This window comes from Ictalurus furcatus, chromosome 17 (genome assembly GCF_023375685.1).
Source record: "Ictalurus furcatus strain D&B chromosome 17, Billie_1.0, whole genome shotgun sequence".
NCBI lineage: Eukaryota > Metazoa > Chordata > Actinopteri > Siluriformes > Ictaluridae > Ictalurus > Ictalurus furcatus.
In genome coordinates, this window is record NC_071271.1 from 17,305,955 (window position 1) to 17,331,004 (window position 25,050).

At 37.8% G+C, this 25,050-nt stretch overlaps 1 protein-coding gene across 1 annotated transcript in view; it reads right to left on the reverse strand.

The window, feature by feature from the left end:
* Positions 1-20,052, reverse strand: part of egln2 (egl-9 family hypoxia-inducible factor 2) — a 29,215-nt gene extending 9,163 nt beyond the window's left edge. The window contains exons 1-2 of the mRNA XM_053646727.1: positions 19,838-20,052; positions 17,962-19,193 (exon numbers count right to left, since the gene is read on the reverse strand). Coding sequence (XP_053502702.1) covers positions 17,962-19,047 — 1,086 coding nt within the window. The 5' untranslated portion in view covers positions 19,048-19,193; positions 19,838-20,052. The remainder of the gene's footprint in view (positions 1-17,961; positions 19,194-19,837) is intronic.
* Between the last annotated feature and the right edge of the window lie 4,998 nt (positions 20,053-25,050).

The following is a 25,050-nucleotide window of genomic DNA, read 5'->3' on the forward strand; positions in this document are numbered from 1 at the left end:
TTTGTTGGTAAATGTAGCTGTACTCATGTCCGACGTAAGTGAATCAAAGAGGGCTTTGACTGAATGCACATCTTGACACATCTTGGTCCAAATCTGCAGTAATTTAGAAAAATTTGAAGCTCCTCCGAATATTGCAGAGTTTGCTTGATTTCACGTTAATTACTGCGATTGCAAATTCGCAAAATCCTGGAGGGAATGATCAGGTTTAACGGATGCAGTAATTACAAACTATCGTTTATTGTTCATTTCTGTATACATCTTATTTGTTTGCTCGTTGGTAGATTCGTAAATTACGAGTTAAATTTTGTTTTGACAGCTGCATTTAAAAAACAGCACAGCCAGAAAAGTTTTAGGAGAGGACATGCGCAATAACTTATTGTTTTGTCTCTAAAATGGAAGGCATGGTATTCTAGTGTGACTGGTATGTGTACATCATAAAGACACTCCTATTTCTGTTATCTCTTTTCACATGCGAATAAATCCTAATTATTATAAACGTCCTCTCATGAGATAAAAAGAACAATTAGGGGATTTGATCCTTTTGGTTTCTGCTATATATACACAAGGGTGCGCAAAGATTTTGTACAAAGATTTCATAATGAATATTGTTTTCATTTTAACCATTGTCTGATGTGTTTTCAACTGGTTAATTAATACCATGATACCGTGAAATTTTTAGACTAAGTTATCATTATATGAAAATTGACCTTAACACCCTTAATTGCTACCCGTAACGTGTCTGTCTACCTCCATCTTCACATGTTTGTGTGGTTTTGTTTGTGTGTTGCTAAAGCATCGTATCTAGTATTTGAAACTTCCATGAGAAAACTTGTATGTTGCTAGCCCTTAATGCGTGTCAATTCTGACGTGATCAGCATGCATGTATGGAGTTGACTGATGGCCACATGGTGCACTATTAGGTAAGGGAAGTTCCATCAGTAAACAGCCATCACGGTTCCTGCTTTTGCTGGCTGATTCTGAGACAGTGTCTGTGCTTTATCAAGCCCCAGAGAAAACGTATCTTGCCTTCCCCACCCAAACAAGCTCTCGCTCTCGCTTTTCTCATGCTCCATGCCTGTGGATTAAATTTTGCAATATGCTGTTTGCTCAATTATAGTTTAAACACCAAACAACAACGTGCAAATCCTTTTAAAAATCCTTTTGTGATTGGTTAACAGTGGGATTTGGGTCAGGAATTGCAGTCTGATTGGTTCCAGTGGCAATGAGAGGAGGAATTTACAGTCAACAAAAGGCTAACAAACACAAATTAGTTAGTGATGTAATCAGATATTGGCGATGACTAGCATAACTGGTGCTAATCCTTGACATACAAAGATATCACTCATTTTTGTAAGGAAAACAGATTTAGTAAAGAAAATGGTACCAGATTTTTAACAGCTTGTGAAATCGGCTAACATTACCCAAATAATATTAACATTTTATTTACATTTGCTTATGCAGCAAATAAGAAAAGTAACAGCAACTTAATAAAAATTCCTGAATTATGAATCTAGGGACTGGAGTAGGCTACAAATATTTTAAGAAAGGCAACAGGCAGCTTAAATTAACACCTCATGAAGTAACTGTATATGAGAAAGAAAGTAAAAAAAGGCAAGATGTAAATCTTTTTATTTACGATTTGTTTTCTTATTACAAAATGTAGAACTAGATATTTTGAAAATCAAACTAAAACCATTTTAATTTCAACTTACTGATTATTAAAATACAGCAAAATGGAAAAAAAAAAAACCTAGTCATGCACTTCCTCACTCTTCTTCTCTCATCAGATTGTCGACTTCTATGTCTAGACCAAAGCTTATAAATAGTGCTTTATGTTCAGAGGCAGCATTGAAAATTTGCGTGAAGGAGGAGGATGGGAGCAGTGCTGAAAAAAGTAGAGAACCGACACGATTTATGAGAAACGCTACCAAGATAAACCTGTAAACAAACTCATGTGCGCAATGTGATCTTTTATAATTATTTTTAGATATCACACAACCCTAGAAAGGAGCACTAAAATAAATCCTAACTAATAAATCCATTGAAAAAGAAGCAGACCAATGGAGTATTGAATCCCTTATTCTAGGTCACAGTTGAACCATTAGCAGATGAGCTATGGCTTCATAAACGTACAGCGACATGAATCACTGACATTGCTGAGGAAAAACACAATACAGTTGTGAGGTATATTATATAACTCTGCTACTAAGAAAGTGATCAATCAAACACTACCACTGAGTGATGTTAGCACAGAGAGCAACACAGCTAATAAACAAAATGTTAGCCAAACCTGCCCCTTTCCCTGAGAATTTAAGTCCTCAAACTGTCAGAAAGCATGTATTCTCTTAGTAGAGGAATACTGTGGTATAAAGGAGTTTAAAACATAGGGCAGGAGAGTCCTCATAGAAGGACATCGTCTCGTCTGTCCTGATTCGAGCTCTATCTGTTGACCCTTCATTTTGTTTGCACTCCGTTTTTTCCCCCCTCGTCATTCCTTCCTGTTCTTGTTCTCTGTTTGCCAAGACTGTTCATTAGTATCACCTGTTGATTGTGACTCTTGTCTCATTTATCTTTTTGAACCCTCTGTGCTTCTCTGAGTGTTAATCAGGCGAGATCATGTGATACACAGATTCTGAGCTAGTGTTCCTTTGTTCCTTGTCATGATTCTCTGATGTTTGCGTTCGGCCTGCCCGTCTGGACTGATTATAGATGTGCTCTCAGTGTGCTCGCTGTCTGCCTGCGTTTTGACCTCTGTCTGGGGTACAGATTACGAGTACTGGATTAGAACAAATAAGTAGGTGTTTAGTACACACTTTTGTCTGCAGCTCTACATTACAAATGAGGCAGCGTGTTCCATGCTAACAGGAGGATTTCATTATTCCAATTAACATGAGAACAAGGCACTTCAAGTATGAAAACTGGATTTACGTTTTAAAATGCTCTCCGTCTAGACTGGCGTTTTCAAACGTTTTCCAAAAATTGCTTGTCTACACTGAAACATCTGAAAACGCTTATATCCTTATACGGTGCATGCATAAAAAAAACTTAAGAAGCTTTATGATGCGTCATTTCTGTCAGGTGTTTATTTATTTTCCATCTCTTTGAATTGACGCCGCAATGTCAAGGAAATGTACAGAGTTGAAAAAATGCAATCTGAAGGTTGTAAAAGGTGACATTAATCTTTAACAAAGCTATCAAACTGGATAGCAGGCACAACAACTATAGTACATCGTCCATCAGCTTGTTTGTTTTGTGTTGAAAGAATCACCTTGTCACATGATTAAAAATACATATTTTGAATATCTCTGTTTTCTCATCCACACTACAACACGAAAGCGGCATTTTCAAATTAATCAGTGCGTATAGGATTTCGGTGAGGTTTTTTGTTTGTGAAAAAATGCTTGATTTTGCTTTGATCATTTTCTAAATTTGAGCTTTTTTTGATGAAAACTACTTGAATTGGTGAAATCACAATTGCACAAAATTGTTTTTCACAGTGATATTTGTTGGTAAATGATAACTTTTAGCTGTAATCATGTTCGACGCACGTGAATCGAAGAGAGTTTTGGCTCAATGCGCGTTATGATGATGTCACATGACATGTCTTGACCCAAATCTGTAGAAAATCGCAAGCTCCTCCAAATATTGCAGAGTTTGCTTGATTCTGTGTCAAGTTCTGTGATCGCAAAAACCTGGAGGGACCGATTTATCAACTTGGGAGAGCGGTGTTTCGAAAAGCGGCATATTCGCTGGACAAAAATGCCGTCTCAGTGTGGACAGAAGCCAAAAGGTAGAGAAAAAGATGCATTTTTCAAATTTATAAAGATTCATGTGGACATAGCCTCTGTTATGCTGTTTGGGGGCATTTCTTTTGCTGGGATCGCTGAATGGTTTGAGGAGTATGAAAATGAAAGCACCACCATCATTAAAACACCAATTGAGGAAATATCTTTTGGAACTGTGGCGTTCAACCTCCCAATACATTTCCAGAAACTTGGAAAACCCATGCCAAGGTGCACAGAAGCTGTTCTGGTGGCCCAGTACCTTACTAAGTCACAATACTGTTTTTTCCAATTAATTTGCCATCCGTCTGTATGTAGGTATATATACGTAAAACTAGCGATGGCACCGATCTGACACCCAGTATTAGATCGATACCTGCATTACATGGTGGAGGACATATTGGATACTGTAACAAATAGGACAATTTGGAAATGGATTTGAAAAAGTAATTAATGTTTGGAACTGGAAATGTTTACTTAGTTTTTGTTAGGATTGATTATTATATTCATACTTTGTTACACAATATAATGATTTGTGAGTGAAGATTGAAGTGCTTCAGTTTTAAAAAAAAAGCTTAGTGGTTTTTAAAGAAAACAATATCAGATGGTTATCGATATTGGCTGAAACTCAAGGTTGCAGTAGCAGAAAAGCAAAAGTGGTATCATTTTATTTCCACTTAAAATAGATGTTCACTGTAGATGCCATATGGCCAAAAGGTCTGACTCATACAAAATCTCAATCACCAAAAGGTATATTGTCATTAATAGGAATGCAAGAATGTTTCCATGACAATGATTTGTTGTTAAGACCATTACAAGCTTCATATTTTGCCATTTTGGGCTTTAATATTTTTTCCCCCCCAGGAGTGTACTGTAGAATAATCAGAATTTAAAAACTCTTTCATCTCATTTAAAACAGGGTGATCTTGTAAAAATGAGAATAACGCTGACTGAACACATTTTGTGCAATGATAAGAACAGAACAACATGTAAGAAGGACGCGGGCATAAGATAAGACCGTACAAATACAGGGGCACAGTAAGTGCGGCCCAGGGCAGCTCTAACAGCTCTGTATTCTCAGAACATTTAGAACAGTCAACAGTAAAACAATAAAGGGTGAATCAATGACGAGTCACAGGGTTTGTTAAAGGCTACTCTTGATCTCATATGACCGGTGCTCTGAGTCACCATTTTTATTATGTATTAAAATGTCATGCTTCATCTTTTGGGTCCTTTTGTTTCTATCGTGTTAATTTAATACGTATTACACATTTATCATCTGAATCATAGCTAAGCTCATTTCATCTTAAAAACAAATAAAAGAGGAATCTTTTGAAAACAAACATACTGTACATTTAGGGCAAAATACTATTTAAATGTCATGCCTCTTGTTTTGGGTCCAGCTGTTTCTTCTACAGTACATTTTTGCTGTAAGATTCCTCTGTTATTTGGTTTGTTTGTTTTTTAAGATGAAATGAGCTAAACTATGGCTCAGGTGTCAAATATGTCACAAATATTCAATTAGCAAGGTAATACTTTATATCCATTTCCTTAACTGACATTATTTAAGGCATACGTAAACAAACCAGAACTTTAGGCATCAAGAAAGTTCTACTGTAATAGTTGTATTAGTTGAATTTAGCATTTAACATACCAAATAATTACCACCTATATTAAACAATGTTCATCACTGAGAAAAACCCACAATGTGCAACCTGAACACAACCTTAATGAACACATTTGTGGCAACTAAGCCTGAAAAGTAAGTTTGAAATGTTTGCACCTGAAGACCAGCACTCAGAATACAAGTAAATAAAAAAAAACTTTTAGGAACAAGCTGAAATGTAATTTTTGCTAATTTATGAGAACTAATATTTATCGCGTGTTGGATAAACATTAGTCTGTGCAGGGGAATTTAGTTACTTTTAGTTATTTAGTTATGCTACTATTACTTAGTGTATTATTGCTCATGTTTAACATTTGTCAAATCAAATCAAATGTTAATCAATGCAGTAAATAGTGTTCGATAAGGTAAACTTAATGTAAAGCATTGCATAAAGCATTAGGAATACCGATGTATCACTATCGGACTCTGGCTCAAATTGATAAGGTAAAACTGACGACATTATTACTGAGTTGACATTCTGACACGCACTATAAGAGGTAGACCAATCACAACAGACTGGGACACCTGACCAATCAGAGCAGAGTAGGCTTTCTGAAAGGAGGAGTTTAGAGTGAACGGATCCTTGAGCAAGTCGTTTGTGACACTGAGAAAAAGAGGTGATGCTGCAATGTACATTATGAGAAAATTAAAGTGACCTTGGATGCATGTAAACCTATTGTATGAGAGCTCTAAAACAAAATTAGGCACTTCTATATAGCATAATTGGGGCACTTTAATCAGTATGTAATACAATTCTTCATTTTCTTTATCATACAGGGTGTCCAAACAGTCTCTAAAAATTAACACTTTAGCTAAAAGTCTTCCAAAATGTATTTTATATATATATATATATATCGAGAGAGAGATTTTTTCAGATAGCCTTCAGCATACCTTTGACAAGAAAAGAACGTCTTTAAATCATTCTCATGGCTGGCTCAAGAATCTTTTGGGACACCCTGTAGAGTAGACAGTGTCAGTTCTAAAATCTGATTGGCTGAGCCACGATCGGAGCCATATATATGCATATCTGTGAACGTATGATGATAACTGAATCCAGTATTAATGCACAAATAAAACCGTTACACTTAAGCATCCATTGTGTCCATAGAATAGCCCAATCTTTGTCCTTTGCCAAAGCTTACTATTAACGGATTACACCACCTGGACAAAGAACTGTTTATAGCCAATATTAATAATAATAAATGAAATTATTTATTGAACACTGGATTTTTCATATTGTTTATCAACTTGCAACACAATGCACAGCGTGTAAGATGCCTGAAATTTGAAACAGTGTACCATATCTGACCTTGTGTTGCGCACTGCTCCCAAACAATTAATCTCACAACACTACATGCCCTACAGCCCCCATGGCAATTTCACCTTTCCCTTCCATATTTTTTTACACAACAATGCCTCTTAGTCAGTTGGTTATGAGCTCACGGATGAGACCTTGGTGAGGTTGTTGCTGTCAGAGGAGGAATCCCAGTGACTCAGTGTGTCCAAACCGCTATAAAATCACTCAGCTGACCCTGCTTTTTCTTTTTTTGGATAGTAATCCAAACACCACTGGACTGACTCACTCTCATTTCAGAGTACCTTAGTCATCATCTCCTACTTAATACTGAAACTCGAGTTTCGTTCTGAAAGTCACTGCAAGCTTAAAGAAGACGAGGAAGTATTAGGAAATATACAAACCTTTTCACGCAGCATGAAAACTTGGACACAAGTTAAAAAGTAATCGTTTGGTGGTATTTTAACAGTTTTCATGTATACTACTGTACTGACGTCAATGCTGTCTAACGACGTTATCTTTGTTCTTGTTGTTTCACTGGCATGCATACTTGTGTGTGTGTATGTATGTATGTGTGTTGGTTTGTGCGTAGCTGGCAGTGTGATATGTGATGTAATTGCCAGTCTGCAGCACTCAGCGAGGGGAGGATGAGAAAACCATTCAGGCAGTGTTTCTTAAACACAAACTCCCTCTGTCTCTTTCTCTCTCCCTCTCCCCAGCACCCAGCCATCCCATTCCTCTGCTGCGTTTTACAGTTGCATAGGCAGTTGGGGGGGAAGTCATCTAATGTGCTAAAGGTCTTTGTGCTAAAGGTTTGGCATAGGCAGAAGGTAGGACATGGCTTGGGCATTATTCAGGGTATGGCTACCCTTATTCCATCTTCACCTTCTGCATGCCTTGTTGCCAGGGAAACACTGGCGAAATATTTTCTCCAGCTAGCACGAAAGGGCTTGATAAGGCACCAGAGCAAGCAAAATAATAAGAGAGGGAGGAGGATGGATAGAGAGAGAGAGAGAGAGAGAGAGAGAGAGAGAAAAAAAAATCCTGGGAGTGAGAAGGCAACCGCTTGGAAGGACCAGCAATTCAGATGCAATGATATTAGGGATTCAGTCAGATTCTCATTCTGTAACACTTTTGACCTCCTTTTCCTCTTTCTTACACTCAGAGCCTGGCAGCAGAGATTCCAGACCGAGGGTTCTTAAATTGTTGGAACAAGGATCCTTTTAAGTATAAATGAAATTTTATGGAACCCCTCAGAACAGATTTATTTTTTAAACATTATCATCTTGTTATGTTTAGAGTTACTGGGCTTTGTATTAAACCCATTTAATTCATGTGACTAGTCAAACAGGCTAGAAACAACTTAAATTAAGCCTCAGAAATGAATTAATTGAGCTAAAAAAATGAACTGTGATTTATCACAATTAACACTTGTTGGCCAAAAATATATCAGTTCTGCTGTAAATGTCTTTTTCTATCTAATGCCAAGTGACAAAGCTGTGCGTGAATTTGTTTCTTAACTACTTCAGAACCAGGGTACAGGTGTATTGAAGTCATTGTACATTTATTCATTTGAGTAGATATTAACGGCTCACTTTTTTCTCTGAATGAAAGAAAGCAGCTTTTGCACATGCAGAGGCGTGTTGTGATTTCTTATGTCTACTGGATTAGTTGTGTGAATCCACACGAAAACTCTTAATGCATGTGACATCAGGAATGGGAAATTAATCCATTGTTAGGTGTTTTGTGATTCTCTTCTGAATGATACAGCAATATTCATAATAGGACTTTTACATAAGGTCCAACACAGCTGATTTCCCTGAACTAATACAATGCTAATGCAGAATGACTGTCATTCATTTTCGATATACATGCATGACACAGAGCCGCAACTTCAGAGACAGCAGCAAGCCACAAAGTGACAGTGTGACAAGAAACAACAGATGCAAATTAGGTAGAACAGGGTAAAGCAACAAATCCAACAAACCCAATCCTATGGATTAACTGCAATTAAGTCACATTAATTCACTGCTTGACGCACAAAACTGTAAGAAAAACTTATAATTGTGGCTTCACTTTATTGTCATATGCAAACTTACAATAAACGTGTATAGAGACATCATGAAGAAAATTAAAGTTCCGACAGAAGTAGCAGAGCTCATTGTTGTCTCTAGTGAGTGTACATACACGGTGTGGCCAAAAGTATGTGGACACCTGATCATCACACCCATATGTGGGCCTTCCCTAAACTGTTTGGAGTGCACAATTTGTTTAGAAAGTCTTTGTTCTGTAGTATTGTGAGTTTCCTTCACTGGAACTAAGGGGCCCAAACCTCTTCCAGTATGACAGTGTACCTGAGCACAAAGTGAGATCCATGAAGACATGGTTTGCCAAGGTTAAAGTGGAAGAAGTTAAGTGGCCAACACAGAGCCCTGACCTCAACCTCAACCTCAACTTTGGGATGAAATGGAATGCTGGCTGTGTGCCAGGCCTTGCGACCAACATTAGTGCCTGACCTCACTAATGCTCCTGGGGCTGAATGGGCAAATCAATACAGCCGCGCTCCAAAATCTAGCGGAAAGTCTTCGCCGAAGAGTAGCAGTTATTATAACAGCAAATGGAGACTAAATATATAATGGAATGCTCAAAAAGCAAGGATATGATTGGTCGGGTACTTTTAGCAATACAGCGTAGCTAGTACAGTTTCTTATCTGCCAACAGAGATCAAACAAAGCCCAGCATGTAACATGTACATCAAACAGTGCATGTCCACTGTAGTGGTCACTATACACCCACAAGAGACAAATTAAAAGTGACACAAGCAATTTGTCACTTGCCAGTAGGGCTGAACCTAGGGTTATGATTAATTACTAACGTGAGTAGTTATAGCATGTGTATTCTGGGGACTAATTATTAAAAAAGTACTTCAAACGGCAACATTTTTGTTAGGACAAAGATAATCAGCTCCTCAAACCAAGCATGAATAAAATGTGAATTAAAGGGTGTCTCCATACATAGGGAAAATAAACACGTTCTAGCAAAATGTCTTAAAAATACTTAATTTATATATGTTTTTCCAGATAGCCTTTAAGAATGCCTTTGACAAAAGAAGAACGTACTGAAATCATTCTCATGGCTGGTTCGGGATGCTGTCGCAAGGTTGCGATGGACTGAACTGGGAGCCGAAGTTAGGAGAGACGACTCGTGTGTTTACAAAAAAAATGGCAATAATGCAGAGGATGTTTTGTAAATAAAGTTACATTCTGCGAAAGTGTTAATTTCCTCTATGTATGTACGGAGACTTTTGGGACACCCTGTATTATGCTTAATGTTAATGGCCAGTTTTAATATGGCAATGGACAGTATTCCGGTCGGTGTTTGATAAACGCAAGAGGCATCAGTGGACATCATGGAGAAAAAGGAACAGTACATACTGGCATGACCCGACTAGCTCAAATAGTCAGAACTGCGTCATCGGAGCAGCTCCACTCCTCCCTATTGATGTGGGCTTACGGGCATGGTGGAGCACTCACAGACTGCATCTGGGTCAAATACCTCATCATACATAACTCAACCTTTATTTTCTGAGCAGGTGTGTTTGCTATTTGGCACAGAGAAAGTGCATTAACCTTCAACTGCACTGTGTTGCCAACATTAAGTCAGACCTGTCTGGTTTATAAGATTACTACACTGAATGCCGCACAATGTTTTTGTGAATAGCATGCTACATGCGTTGTCTTTATTGTATTTCTGTCGAGGAACAATAGTATAAACTATGCATCTTCTACAAGTCAAGTTTTGATAAGCGCTCACTCGAAGACACAAATACACAGGAAGAGCACTACACAACAAATACCAACAGACACAAACACACACACATACACAGCTGTAGGCTGCAGATGCAGTAAGAATGCATTGTTTTGGTACTGGGTTGCAGGTAGATACTGACAGAAAGTCTACAAACCTGAAGCTCTGATCCTCAGAGTTGATAGGACAGCTGCTCTGCAGAATGACAGCGAAGCTACATTCTGCTCCCTAAACAGTGAAAAACATTCAGAACGCTAAAACATGAGTGGACTTGATTATATCATATCACCCTGCCCATAACTTCCTTCATACTTTAGACAGGCAAGATTCAAACTATGATGTCTGCCATTGTTTACAACTATCTGTATTAGCTGAGTTACACATAAGTATACGCTTTGTCTCTGGGTTATGAAAACAGTGCAATAATTCTCATAAAAACATTGAACCATCTGCACTAGGTTCATCAAAACTATATCCAGTACAGACGTCAGGGCTCTACCCAGCCCACCTCTCCTAATTAGCCTCAATGGAGGATTACCATGCGTATACTTCTTCACCTTCACAATTTTGGAAATGAGGCAACTAGGACAGCACAACATAATAGAGGATGTGCAATGAGACTGCTTCATTTCACAAGCCAGCCACGAGTGAGAGCCAATCAGAGCCAACGACTGGGAGCCAATCTTTGCTGTCCTTTGGGGGCTTCAATGGACAGGCAATGTAATTCTAATACACTGATCATTTATTGTATTATTCATAAGGATGTCCCACTTTGTGACCCTAATGCCATTACTTCACTACCACACTACCTCATGTCTCAGCTTTCACCCTACTAGGGTGGTCACGATACCATGAACATATGATACTATACCCGCTAAAGTACCACTATACTAAGTAGTATCACAATACCATGCAAATGGTACCACAGAACTGACATAAATACATAGATACAAGTGAAAACAGAGAAAACGAATTTTCCTCTGAATACTTTATTAAAGAGAATGAATAACTGGCTATTGGAAAAACTCAAGAACGATCACATAACTGGCAAGCAACTAATTCAACTAATTCAATTTCATCTATTGTTCCCTAGAGCAGTGAAATCATGCTAATGGAATTGTCCTAAGAGTAACAAGAATGAACACAACATTACTAATAAATAACTGAATTTGGAAATTAACTCCAAAAATATTATAAAATTGGGAACGTTAGCTCACTTACTAGCAAACGTGGCTAATTTTAGTATTTACACACAGCGGTTAGTATAACGTTAGCTCGGTTGCAAGCAAACAGGAAATCTTTAAAGATATTAAGGTGAAGAATTTAGGTTAAACGAAGTGTCACTAACCTTTGTGTATTCTGCAAAAGCAGTGAAATGTGATGTTTTAACGAAAATAGTATTAACTGCCGCACATACAACATTACTTACAGTATTACCGTATTCACGATCCTACCGTTTTAAAAATTCAGTAGCATCAGAGGTATTTTGAAACTTTAGTATTGCGATACTACTGTAGTGCTAGTATACCATGTATAGTGCTAGTATACCATGCAAATCTACACCGTACCACAAGTTCATCTGGCTGCCATTAACCTCAAGAAGGTCTTTAACTGGATCTCTTCATGCCTCTTCAAAGGACTTTCAGATCTCGTTTCCAGAATGTACCATCACCAGGACTTTATCTCTGCTAGCAGTACGTACAGCAGTTTTTTTGTGATTGCTGCGGGCAAAAATGCTTAATTTGCAATCAAAATGTGTGATGCAATTTGCAGCGTTTTTTGTGCTTTTTAACTGAGAAACTACTTGAATTGGTGAAATTGCAATTGTACGAAATTGTTTTGCACAGACTTTCGCAGAGATGTTTGTTTGTAAATGAGACCTTTTAGACATGTACTCACGTTCAACGCACATGAATCTAAGAGGATTTTGGCTGAATGCGCATTGTGATGATGTCACATGACGCGTCTTAGCCCACGTCTGCGGAAAATCTGTGGTAATTTTGAAAAATTGCAAACTCCTCCAAGCTTGGTTTTGCATTCATTTCTGCAATTGCAAAATTTCCAGATCCTGGAGGGACTGTCCCAGGCACACTACAGCTACATCCAGACCAAGATACAGAGCCTCAGAAATGACTTTCAAGATACAGCATGCATCAATTTAACTTGGACTTCTTCAAGAGCTTGGCTATCTAGCTACACATAGAAGCTGCCCAAAACTGCAGCCCAAGTTCTTGGATTCCTCCCCAGTTTTTATAGTCCCACAATCACTCTTCATTTCATTTGGTAGAGGACAGGATCTGCAAACATATCTAATCTCTGCACATGTTCCCAAACACAGTCAAGTGTAGCAGTATTTTAATATTTAGTGAAGTTTGAGCGCGATCCTAACTAGGTAACATTTTAAAAAATAAAATACATTTCAAAAACATACTTGTACATTTACTGAAGCTGAATCTCAAATGACTTTCTACACTATTCATGATTTGTACTGACTAGAATGAAGGTGGATTTTAGTTGGATCAGAGCTAAACAGAAACATTAAATCACTGCTTTAATCATTTGATTGTCTGGCATCTTAAATGTGCTAGAAAAATTACTTTTAAGCCAGAGACATTAATCAGGACGTCTGTGCGATCAATCAACTGGTCACAACTGTAGAAAGGCACTATAAGTGAGCACAGACTTGCATTCATTTCACAGATTTTGGCAAGTATTTTCTGTAAATTACACGACAGAGGCAAATACTTTTTGGAACGGAACATCTCATTGTTCAAATCATAACGAAATTTTTATTTCAAAACAAAACATAAAAAAACTCCTTTATCCATTATATACAGTCAGTCAGGAACCAATGGGAATAGCAATATATAATTCTGATCAGCAAATATGCTGATCAGAATATCTTGACCAAATCTGCAAAAATATGATACAGCAGCTGAGAAAATGCATAGAGCATGTAGAGGTGCAACAACTAATCGATGTTGTCATCAAATCTTATTATTGATTGGTTAGTCTGTTGGATTTCTTTTCCGAAAACATGCATCCGAAAAATGGCAGAGAGTACAGACCCAAATAAGTTGTGTCCCAAATATGGTGAGCAGACATCCCGCTTTGTGTTGAATGTTCTGTGTTGAAGTGAGCTGAGGCAAGAATAGAAAGTCGGGCTCCTCGAAAGACAGAAAGAGTCAACCAGAACAGAGCCGTGTGTGCGTGCCTGTGTCTATAAAATAAAACTGCTGAAAAGTGAAAGTGAAAGATAAAGAATAGCGCTAGAGCCTTTTGAGTTGTTCCAAGCCTGCCTCCAGCTTCCTCATTCCCTACCCGAAGCTGGGAAAGTGTTACACTAAGGTTTTAGTTATTTTTTTCTCATGTTTCTACAATAATATTTCAGTATATTATAAACTGGAATAGACAGAAAACATCAGCTGCATTGCTCTCGAAGCAATTGTTCCCAGGGGCGTTGGCCAGATCTGACATTAATCCAATGATTGTGAAGAAAGTATTGACGCCTGTCATCAAAGAAGTATGGTGTCTCCGCAGAACAAAAAAGGGTGTTTTCCAATTATTGGGTGTTTTCAAACCAGGATAGGCGTTTTCAACCGCTTTACTTGATTTGTTAAAATAACTCAAACCGTAAACTTAACCCTATTCATAACCGTAGTTGATTGGATCATCCAATTTGGATGGCTGAACAGCGTCTAGCCGGTCTGAAGACTGAACACTGATTGGGAAACGCCCATTTATGTTCTGCAGAGACCTATACTTGCATCAAAGGACTGTCAGCTTTCACTCCAACTGGACACACGTCAGGTCAAGCCATAGAAATCCTTTTTTTTTCCATAAATTTTTTTATGCAGTAATGTTTCTCTTTGTTGCATTGTTTGATACAAGAGATATAAATATAAATAAATATAAATGGGCCGTGTACACGTTTCTTACTCATTTAGATAGGCATCAAAATGGTAGGCCTTTGAATGTCGGAAATATATCCCACATTGTGCCACACAAACTTACTACTTGTCCCACATTTGGTCTGTTTGCATCTGGTCACCCTAGTCCAAAATGATGTACTATACACTATGCACTTACACTATGCACTCTACAGTCTAGTGTATGAAGTTTAGAAGGGTAGTATCGTCTCAGATGGAGCACAAGTGTTCTTTTTACTAACCAGAAGTGTAAGCCCTTTCCAAGTCAATGGCATGTGGCATCAAACACACGTAATGCAACTCAGCTAGTGTTAGCAGAATCAACAAAAATTCATGTCTTGAGTTTACGTCAACGTTACCTTTTATGCCCAACATAACCTCAGGTCACCATCACATGGAGGCGTAATCGTCAAGTGACAGCGGAAAAAAGTGTGCGACCCAAGTCCTCTGAAGCATGGGAGCATTTTATATTTAATGCGGCGAAGAAGATTGTAACCTGCAAATCTTGGAAAGTGGAGTTTGTGTAGCACGGAAGCACGACAGTGATGCACGAGCACAAACTTATGTTTATATCCAAAAGCTCCACTGTGTGCAAGGGGTTGGGGAAACTGGTGTGAGTTGCTTAAAAGGTTCAGTTTAATTCAAGTTTATTGTCATTATATGCTGTGTTTGTGTGCTTGCAGTGTCAATTCTGTCATTTATTATAACAGGAGCAATCTATTTGTAACAAGGCTGTGCCGCTCATCACTCGCAATGGAGACGCAGTGATAAACAGTGTAGCATAAGTAAGATCTGTGACGTCTAATTAAAATGGTATGAACAAAGTAAAGTATAACAATTTGCCTAATGGCAGTGAGGAACAGAAACCGTAAGGTGCAGAGAAAATGAGATTTTGTTATTAATTTAGGACTGTAGTTTAATTATCAGTGCTTTTTTTGTGCATCCACAAATATTATGCATAAATACTTATTTATATACACACAGAACTGTGCAAAAATTTGCTGTAGAGCAAAGATGTCTTCAAAATAATGAAATTAAATGTTTCTACATTTAAAAAAAAACACAAAAAAAACAATACAGTAAAGAGCAGTAAACAGTAGTATATGAAACAAAGTCAATATTTGTTGTGACAAAAAAATTAAAATAAAAATGGTATTCTCTGATACAATTAGTGCAGTTTTATAAGGAAATGGGCTGTAAGTTGTATTGAGCATCTTGCAGAATCAGACACAGTTCTTCTGGAGACTTTGACTGTCGCACTTGCTTCTTATTTTTGCAGCAAAACCCAGCAGCCTTTATTATGTTTTTTTTTATCTGAAATGTGTCTCTTACGTTATATACTGCTTTCTTTACTGACATACAGATGTTACATTTTTCTGTAACATTTAATTTTGTGCTGGAAAACTAATGTTTGGGACTCTAAAATGTTTTTGTACTGACTTGATAATGTAGAAGTCATAAAATAATAAAATAAAAATCTATAACAAAGTTTGTACTAAAAAAAAAAAGGTGTCTAAAACTTTTGCACAGTACTGTATGTGTGTAACTAGCTTATATGTGCAACACTCAGTTTGTGGATTTTATTTTAAATAAACAAAAAAAATGGTATAAAATTTTTTTGCAGCTATAAGAGCATGTTGTAAATTATAATTACTATAATTAATAAATATAAATAGAATATAAATTAAATATGTAGTTTTTTTCTCATTGGTTCCTGACTTTAAAGACACCCTGTAGTGTAAAGTGACTTACATGACCGAGTCACCTTATTTGCCTTACTGAACAATGTTCAAAAAAACAGTCTAAACTCACAAGCAAACAGAGCTGACTAAATAGATAAAATTTGCTAGCTAACATAACTACTTACCTAGCTGAGGTTCCTAGCTAAGTTGGCTTTCTTTGAGTAAACACACTACAAAGTAGTGACTACATGCTCAAGATATTTTGTAGATTTATGGTTCAATAAATAGAATAATAATATTAGCAGTTGCTGCACTAAATATTTGGTGGGTTGGGGGAATTTCCACAGCTTTTAAAAGCACAACCTTATCAAATTAATGCAATACGATATTATTAGATAGAATTAGTGCTAGCTAAAACCTATAATGGCTCATCAGCTCGTAATTCCAATGCTAGATAGTGTTGTTCCCTCAGGGTGAAAATCAGATGATTGACATTAGACATCATACAAGACCTATTTCCAAATTTTAAATATTCTCTACAAAACTACAAGCAAGCATCGTTTCCATTCAAATGACAAGTTATGCGATCTATATTTGATGTGTGTGTTAGCTTGAAAGGGCCTTTATTTATAAATGAAGAGTAAAACTTGATAACCATGAAGTGGATCCATGTTGTTTAGATTGTCTATTCATTTAAAATATAAAATCACAAGGTTAACACCAGGTTTGCATGTACTGCAATGCAGGCAGAGGGCCCCATCGGTGTGGTAGTTCTGCTGCTGCATTGAACATATTACTGCTATACTATAATATCTGTGCTTTGAGACTCTGAGGAACTAGGCCTTGATCGGAGCACCAAGATGTAGTGCATGCACAATTGACAAGATTTTGTAAGATCAGCACATTTAATGATGCCTTTTTACACAAACACATGTATGTAAGCATGACATTTATCCGCATGATCTCTCCAGTTACAGCTTGTTTTACTGTGAAATGCTATGATCGGATTTCAATATAGTTTTATCCTCACTGAAGGAATATTCCAGCATTTTTCCAACCTTACGGCCATCTACTGCATACGTAGGACGTGTGATTACTACAGGCTTTAAATGTTCACTCACAACTCACTTATTATGGAGGTCTAAGAGCAGGTTTGAGGGCTTTTTCAATAAATCTGTGCAATTTGTTCATTCAGAGATGGGATTCTTTTTCAGAGGAAACCCGTTTTACCATCATAGTCAACAAATTAAAATAGACAAGTGACTCAGTTTTAATACCACAAACCTTACTGTAAGTAATCAGAATTTCTCTATACTGCATTGCTCCAATAGTAGAAATTTAGATAAAACTACATAACATCTTCAGTAAGACATTTTCTTATGGCTGTTTCTTCCTCAGACCTTTATTATTAGAATGTAAACAATTTAGGTGTTTGTTTGTTTTTTGTTGCTTTTTTCCCCGCATTATATAGTCACATATCTTGAGCAATTTACGACAAAATTCAACAACTACCCTTGGGCTTCCATTATCAGTGAGTTTTGAATAAACAGAATAAACAATTTCTGGTCTTCTCTCAACTCAGGGATAATGTGTTAATTATTTTTTTTTTGTCTGTGATAATCAAACATGCTATAGATGTAATGGATTGAAAATAGGTTGAAAACTGGTTGAGTATCCCTTCAAACAACCTAGGTGTAAATGCACACACCATGTGAATCCAGCTGTCTTCCCACCCACTTTATACCAAAGTGGTTTATTTGCATATTACCCAGCTACTCGTACACATACGGGCATATCTTACCTTGGTACGGCCATTAATAACATATTGCCCAAGCTGTCCTTTTGCTGAACTGTGCATTATGGCTTCGTCGACATGAGCCATGAGCATGCCGATAGCTTCACAGCCAGGTTCTCCACCCTCCACCCAGGCTATCTGATCTCCACGGATGTTCTTAGACGGGATGTTCCTCTGGCTAACCAGCTGTCCTCCACGAAACTTCCCACTCTGATTCAGCGTCTCCACCTCCTTTAGCACCCGGTCACCCAGTTGTGCCCCAAGGAAGTTATCTTTAACACAGATGCCATAGTATTTCATACAAGGCACTATGTAAAGCTGGGCAATACTTTCCATGGACCAGCTGTTTGCAACTCCACCCGCCGGCGGGACAGAGGGCACCCCTGCAGACATCACGCCGCCTGGTGCTGGGTTCAGGATCACCACACTGCGCCCGTTCTGGTGGCCTCGTCCAGGAGGGGACACACCGTGCGAGCTGCTACAGTGATTCGGATGCTGGCTGTTGCCCGGAAAAGGGCCTGCGGACGGTGTGCTTTTCACGTTTTCTGTTTTCGAGTCATTTTCTAGCCGCCTCTTTTTGCAGTCAAGAGGCAGGCAGAGGTCCTCGAAGTGCTTTGGTGACCCTAAATCCGCTCGGGCTGCATCTAAATCCCCAGAGATAATCTCAGCATCTTTCAACCGCTGACTTCTGCATTTCAGATCTCCATTTGCTCGCTTCACGTGGAGGGTGCAGTTGTCTGCTGGCCGCAGGGTGCAGACGCTCGGGCCGCAGGGCGTCTCGCTCGGTCCATTCTTCTGCCTACAGGAATCTGCTTGTAAAGGAAATCCGTTGCAATTCCCAGATAGAGCTGCAAGTGATGATACTGCCTCGCCGTTGGTTTGCGGCTCTTGCTGCAGAGCTGAGACTCCGGAATTGGGCGTTAAAACCCCCAGGAGCTCGTCCGGCGCGGACGGGCTGCAGTAAGTGATCAGGCCCATGCTCGCTGTCGCAGAGCCGCCGCGGGCCGCTTCCTTCCGCTCGGCACAAACGCTATCGGGATCGTGAGACGAAGAGCTTTCTTTTACAAAGTCCCTACTGTCCGAGCTCTCCATTTCATTTCGTCTGCTCCCGGATGCGCACGTAGCTCACGTCCGATCCTCATTTTCTACCCAGTGCTCGGTGCACATAGCCGCGCGCTGCACAACTGGCGGCGCTGTTAGCACGGGGCCAGGGACCGCGGCCAGAAACTTCTCACGCGCTGAAGGAGGAAACACAGGACTGCTTCAGTTTATCGCCCTCAGATCGGTATTCGTATAGACGAGTGGAAATGAGATCGTGTTTAGATTAACACTGTAAAAACGCTCGTGCAATCGTAGCTAATTTACTTCCACCTTCAGTTAATGCATCTGCAGGTGTGTGAGTCGGGCTAATGATAATATTTTCTACAAAACTTCATGCATCTAATGCGCATAACGACTCTTTGTCTTAGTTACATGGTTATAGTCCTGGCAGCACAAATAAATAACTAATTATTAACACACACACAGAGCGAGAGAGAGAGAGAGAGAGAGAGAGAGACACACAGTGACTAACACCAAACCCACACACGCGCTCAGTGTGATCTGAACACATGCACATTTACAGTAAACATATACAGACAGCTATAAAGCAGGTTTTACTGTATGCATGCTGCCCAAGATATAATCTCAAATGCTGACCAGAAATAGCTTTAGAACTGACACACACACACACAAAATCGCATTTACAGCAGACACGAAGTATTACTTCAAGTACGATTATTTGGGATAGGTAACGTGTATTATCTAAGCTACATATAACAAGGACCTGTCATATTTTGAAGCTGTACTAGCGTTTGAATCGAGCACAAATAGATCCACTTACCTCCACGCACGCACTGCTGTATAAATGACCACGCAGCCGGCTATCACACTAGACAGGGCACTACAGACAGTGCACGGGTATTTATTCACTGCTTGCTGTTTTTTTCTCTCTTTTTTTTTGCACTACGAGGGTCACCACTTAGGGTGTAAAGTGAATTCTTTCACGCCCTTCATAGTGCACGTATACAACGAGTAATGAATCGTTAAAGATAGAGCCTGTGTGTGTCTCTCGCTCGGCCCCGCCCTCTTTCACTCTCCATCAGCGCCTCTGCAGCTCACACGTGCGCACTGATCACGTGACACGGGGCCCGCGCGACAACAACAAATGCATCTTCAAAGACGGTTCTTAGAATAAATCAACAAACTTAAATGATAGAATAAACCTAAGTATTAAACACTACGTGCAGAAGGGGAGAAATGTTCTTGGCCATAAATGTAGTTACAGTGGCTCTGGTGTCAGAACTTTTTCCACCTTCAGTGTGATATAACAACCAATAACATTCAAGTCAACAAACAGTAATATTTCAGGGGGGAACTAAAAACATACAATAACTAAGAGCAATAGCCCAAGTAACACCTTAACTAACACTTTGTTAACGGACATTTTGCGTCTTTTTGGGTAAGAGTCTACCGACTCTGACTTGTTCCAAAAATGCTCCAGATCTATCAAATTGCGAGAGGATCTCTGGTGCACAGCCCTCCTCAAGTCATTCCACAGCTTGATAGGATTTAGATCTGAGCTCTGACTAGGCCATACCAAAATGTTTATCTTCTTCTTCTTAAGCCATTCCTTTCTTGACTTGGATTTGTGCTTTGGGTCGTTATTGAGCTGGAAAGTTAAATGTTTCTTCATCCTCAGCTGTCTAGTAGAGGCCTGTGGGTTTTGTGCCAAAACAGACTGGCATTTGGAGCTTTCCATAATTCCCTCTATCTCGAATAGAGCCCCAGTCTCAGCTGAAGTGAAGTAGCCCCATAAAATGATGCGGCCACCATGCTTCACGTGATTTTTCTTGCTTTCATTTTTTACATAATCAAAACCTGATTTTAACTGTAATATAAATATAATTATTGTTATATAAAAATAACTTGTTTGTAAGTTAAAGAAAAAAAGGCCAAAAGTTGAAAATTAAATATGGGGTATCCGGCAACAAGGCAACAATCAAACACAAATATAAAATATTTTAAGAAGAACCAAAATTATCATAGGTCTGGCCTGATCTGAAGAAGGCAGTGCCTGGGACACTTGTGGCATCTGGTTTTAACCATTGTGCATCAATTAAAAAAAGTTACACATAGGCCAATAGAGGACAAAAATGTCCAAAAACTGTCATAAAAATATTATACATTAATATTTTATTCCACTTTCACTGAATATAATTACCAAACATTCATTTGTTTTCAGAATTGTATCCCTTTAAATGCTGGTTTGTTTACATAATGCCACAGATGTGTTTTATGGAAAAAAAAAAAAAAGAAAGAAAAAAAGAAAGAAAAATAGTCATTATTTTCCATATACTAAATGCTAAGCAGAATTTTTTTTCTTTGATTATTACAGTATTTGATATGTCAGTGATTAACAACAACATTAATTTAGATGCATTCATATTTTTTATGCAGTGTCAGATTAAAAAAACAAAAACTTACCACTCAGGTCCATAAAGGACAAAAATGTCTATGTCAAAAAACTGTCATAGAAATAATATATACGCCTATTAATATTTTTTCCACTTTCACTGACTTCGATTTTTTTTTACCAGTATCAGTTCTGATCATAACTACCAAACATTAATTCATTTTCAGAATTTTAACCCTTTAAATGCCAGTTTCTTTACATAACGCAAAAATCTTCAAAGCTCAGTAACCTTCTTTGACTCATATGGGTGGGATTTGTGATTTCCAGTACAATATAATTTATTTCTTTCAAACTGTTCACACACACATTAAATTTTCAGTACACGCATACAAACCAGAACTCTGACATCCATACAAACACACCCACACTATATCTGCATCATTTATTCAGTTTGTCTGCAGTGCTCTATAATACAGCAGAATCAGAAAAAAGTAAAAGCATGTATTTTCCCCACAGGCTAAACCTGAGAACATTTTTCTCACAAATTTTTCTTAAAAAATTAAATGTTTTGAAACCTTGTCAACAAAATAAAAGCCTATTAACACAGAATGCATGGTTTTATCCTAAACGCCACAGGGATTAAATATTGCAGTTTGAATGGGTTTCAGTGGGGGCATTTTTGTCCTTAAGGTCCTGAGTGTAACTATTTTGCATACTTAGTTTAAAATTGATTTATGAAAGATGAGGGTGAAATATTACAATTCCAATAAAAATACACACCTTTTGCAAAATTTATGCTGTTTGCATTAACACGGACAAAATGGTTGTTGTTTTTTTTAATGAAAAAGACAAAAATGTCCATAAGGACGCACAAGGGTTAACAGACACGTCAAGAAGAATGTAGGGTAAATGTAACAGTTGAAAGGATCCAAAAGCTGGTCACAAGATGAGTTATAAAGGCAGAAAGTAGGCATACAATATTTGTAATCACATTCAGAAAGAGAGATGCAAACTTTTGAACTGACTGTTTTTTTTATTATTATTTACTATTTAATGTCCTCACCTTGTTGTTACTTGAGCTAATCAGGGAACATATGTGAACATGCTAAATGTCTTATTGGTTAAAATAATTTTGTGTGGTTTTGTCCTAAAGGTTGGAAACTTTTGCAATTAGCCTTACCAAACTAATAAACACACCCATTAAAATAACAGATAGGGTTAAGGTAATAGAATTGGGATCAGGCCTGACACAAATAATATGCAGGGCAAGAGGACTCCAGGAGGTAGGATTGAGAAATACTAATGCAGGTCAAATCAGTGGCTTCTCTCTCTCTCTCTCTCTCTCTCTCTCTCTCTCTCTCTCTCTCTCTCTCTCACACACACACACACACACACACACACACACACACACACACACACACTTGGCCACCCAACCAAACTAAGCACATAATATTCAATAGGCTATTTGTGTGTTAACAGTCACACACACCCTATGTCTAGCAGCATGTGGCTTCCTCTCTGTCTTTTTTCCTCTATTGTGAAAAATAAGTCCAAAGAACAGAGAAAATGCTGTGTCCACTAAGGCAGTGAGATGTTGGACATCCCTGCACAAACATTTTTCATAGTACATAGTCATAGTCATACCAATTTAGACTTATTTATCATTTACTTATTGACTGATTATTAAAAGAAAAAAAAGTAAATCCTCTGTAACAATAATATATAACCGTAATGGCCACGCTAATGGTTTACAAAGATATTATCTTTATGAATTTATAAAGGGAGGAAAGTGTGGCCTTTGAGTGATGCACTGTAAATGAATCATCAGAAATGTGCCTGCAAAAACAATATAAACCTCATCATTTCCTGCCTAGTGTCTCCTCTACTCACAAACCTGATCATTCAGCAAAACAAGAGTCAATTACTCAGTTTCTGAAGAATTATGCTTTTTCTAAAGTCAAAGAGAAAGTCAGAGAGAAAGTCAGAGAGAAAGTGTGTGAGAGAGAGAGAGCTTCATAGCGACGGTTCAAAGGACAAAGGTCTATACTGATAAGTACTGATGAGAGCTGTAGAAAGGAGATATAATGATCTTAAACCTCTTCGTTGGGTTAGTGATCGGAAGGTTGTGAGTTCAAACCCCAACACTGCCAAGCTGCCACTGTTGGGCCCTTGAGCAACCTTCAACTGCTCAGATGTATAAATGTAAGTCAAGTCAATACAGCTTTATTTCTATAGCACATAAAAGACAACAAATGTCAACCAAAATGCTGCACAGTAAAATCAAAACAGTATTAGATTAAGACAAAATAAAATACAATTTTAAAATTCACTACACAATTAAGAAATCAAATACACTGAATAAAACAAACAAACAAACAAAAAAAACACCATCAATAACAAGACAAAAACACATAGATAGCTGGATAATGGAGACCTTACAAGCATTCCAATGTCTTGGAAAATAAACAGGTTTTCAAATCGGATTAAAAACTGTCTCTTGTGGGGGATGACTTTATAAACAAGGGTAAACTATTCCACAATCCTCTGGGAGTGTGGATTTCTGAAAAGCTGCTTATTAGAAGATCATAAGGTTCTGGAGGTGGAAAGGGAGCAAAGAAGATCAGAGATGTAACTTGGTGCCATGTAGAGATTTAAAAACAAACAATAAAACCATGAATTCAATTCTGCATTTAACTGGTAGCTAATGGAGGGAGGCCATGGCAGGGACGGGGATGTTTTTTCTTTTATTGGTACCTGTTAGATGCCTAGCAGCAACATTTTGGACCAGTTACAGGCGTGACAAAGTTGAGTGACTGATCCCAAAATAAAGAAAATTGCAGTAGTCTATATGGGAAAAAATTGAAAGCACGAATGACAGTTTACAGATCTTTAAAGGATAAGATGCTTTTTAGTTTAGCAATGGCTTGAATATATATATATATATATATATATATATATATATATATATATATATATATATATATATATGTGTGTGTGTGTGTGTGTGTGTGTGTGTGTGTGTGTATAGACATACTGTATATTCAGAATTTTTTTTTTGAAAACAACAATGGTAAAATTGCAGTGGTGATTCTTAAATTCTAATATAATATGTATTCCAGTACAAAAATCAAATTTTTGCATTCAACTCGAAGTTAATACAAATTCCACACAATAATGTTTTCAGATCTTGAGTTCAAAAGAGAAAAACCCACACAGAAAATGAGATCTTGTAAAACAAGCACTGCAGTGCCATTTTGTCAATACATAATACTACTATAATTAATAGTATTTACATCAACATGTATCAACATGGGATCTTGACACATTTATGAACTATGTGTTCTGCCATATGTGATCAGTTGTTCCTTGAAAATATCACTTTGTCTTATTAATTCATTTTTTACAAATAAGCAAGCCAAAAAGTTCTTTCTTGACTCACTTGCACCTATTTGATATTTTCAATCAGAACCAAGTTCTGTTCTTTTATAATAACTTTATAGTTTTATAGTCTGCACCTGTTAGATGGAGTATTTAACGTACATGGGCCACAAACTTTATAGTGAGAAAATCCCAACTGCTGTTGTCTGTTTCACTGCGTCATAAAACAGTTTAATGTCTTTGCATGAATTTGTACGAATGGA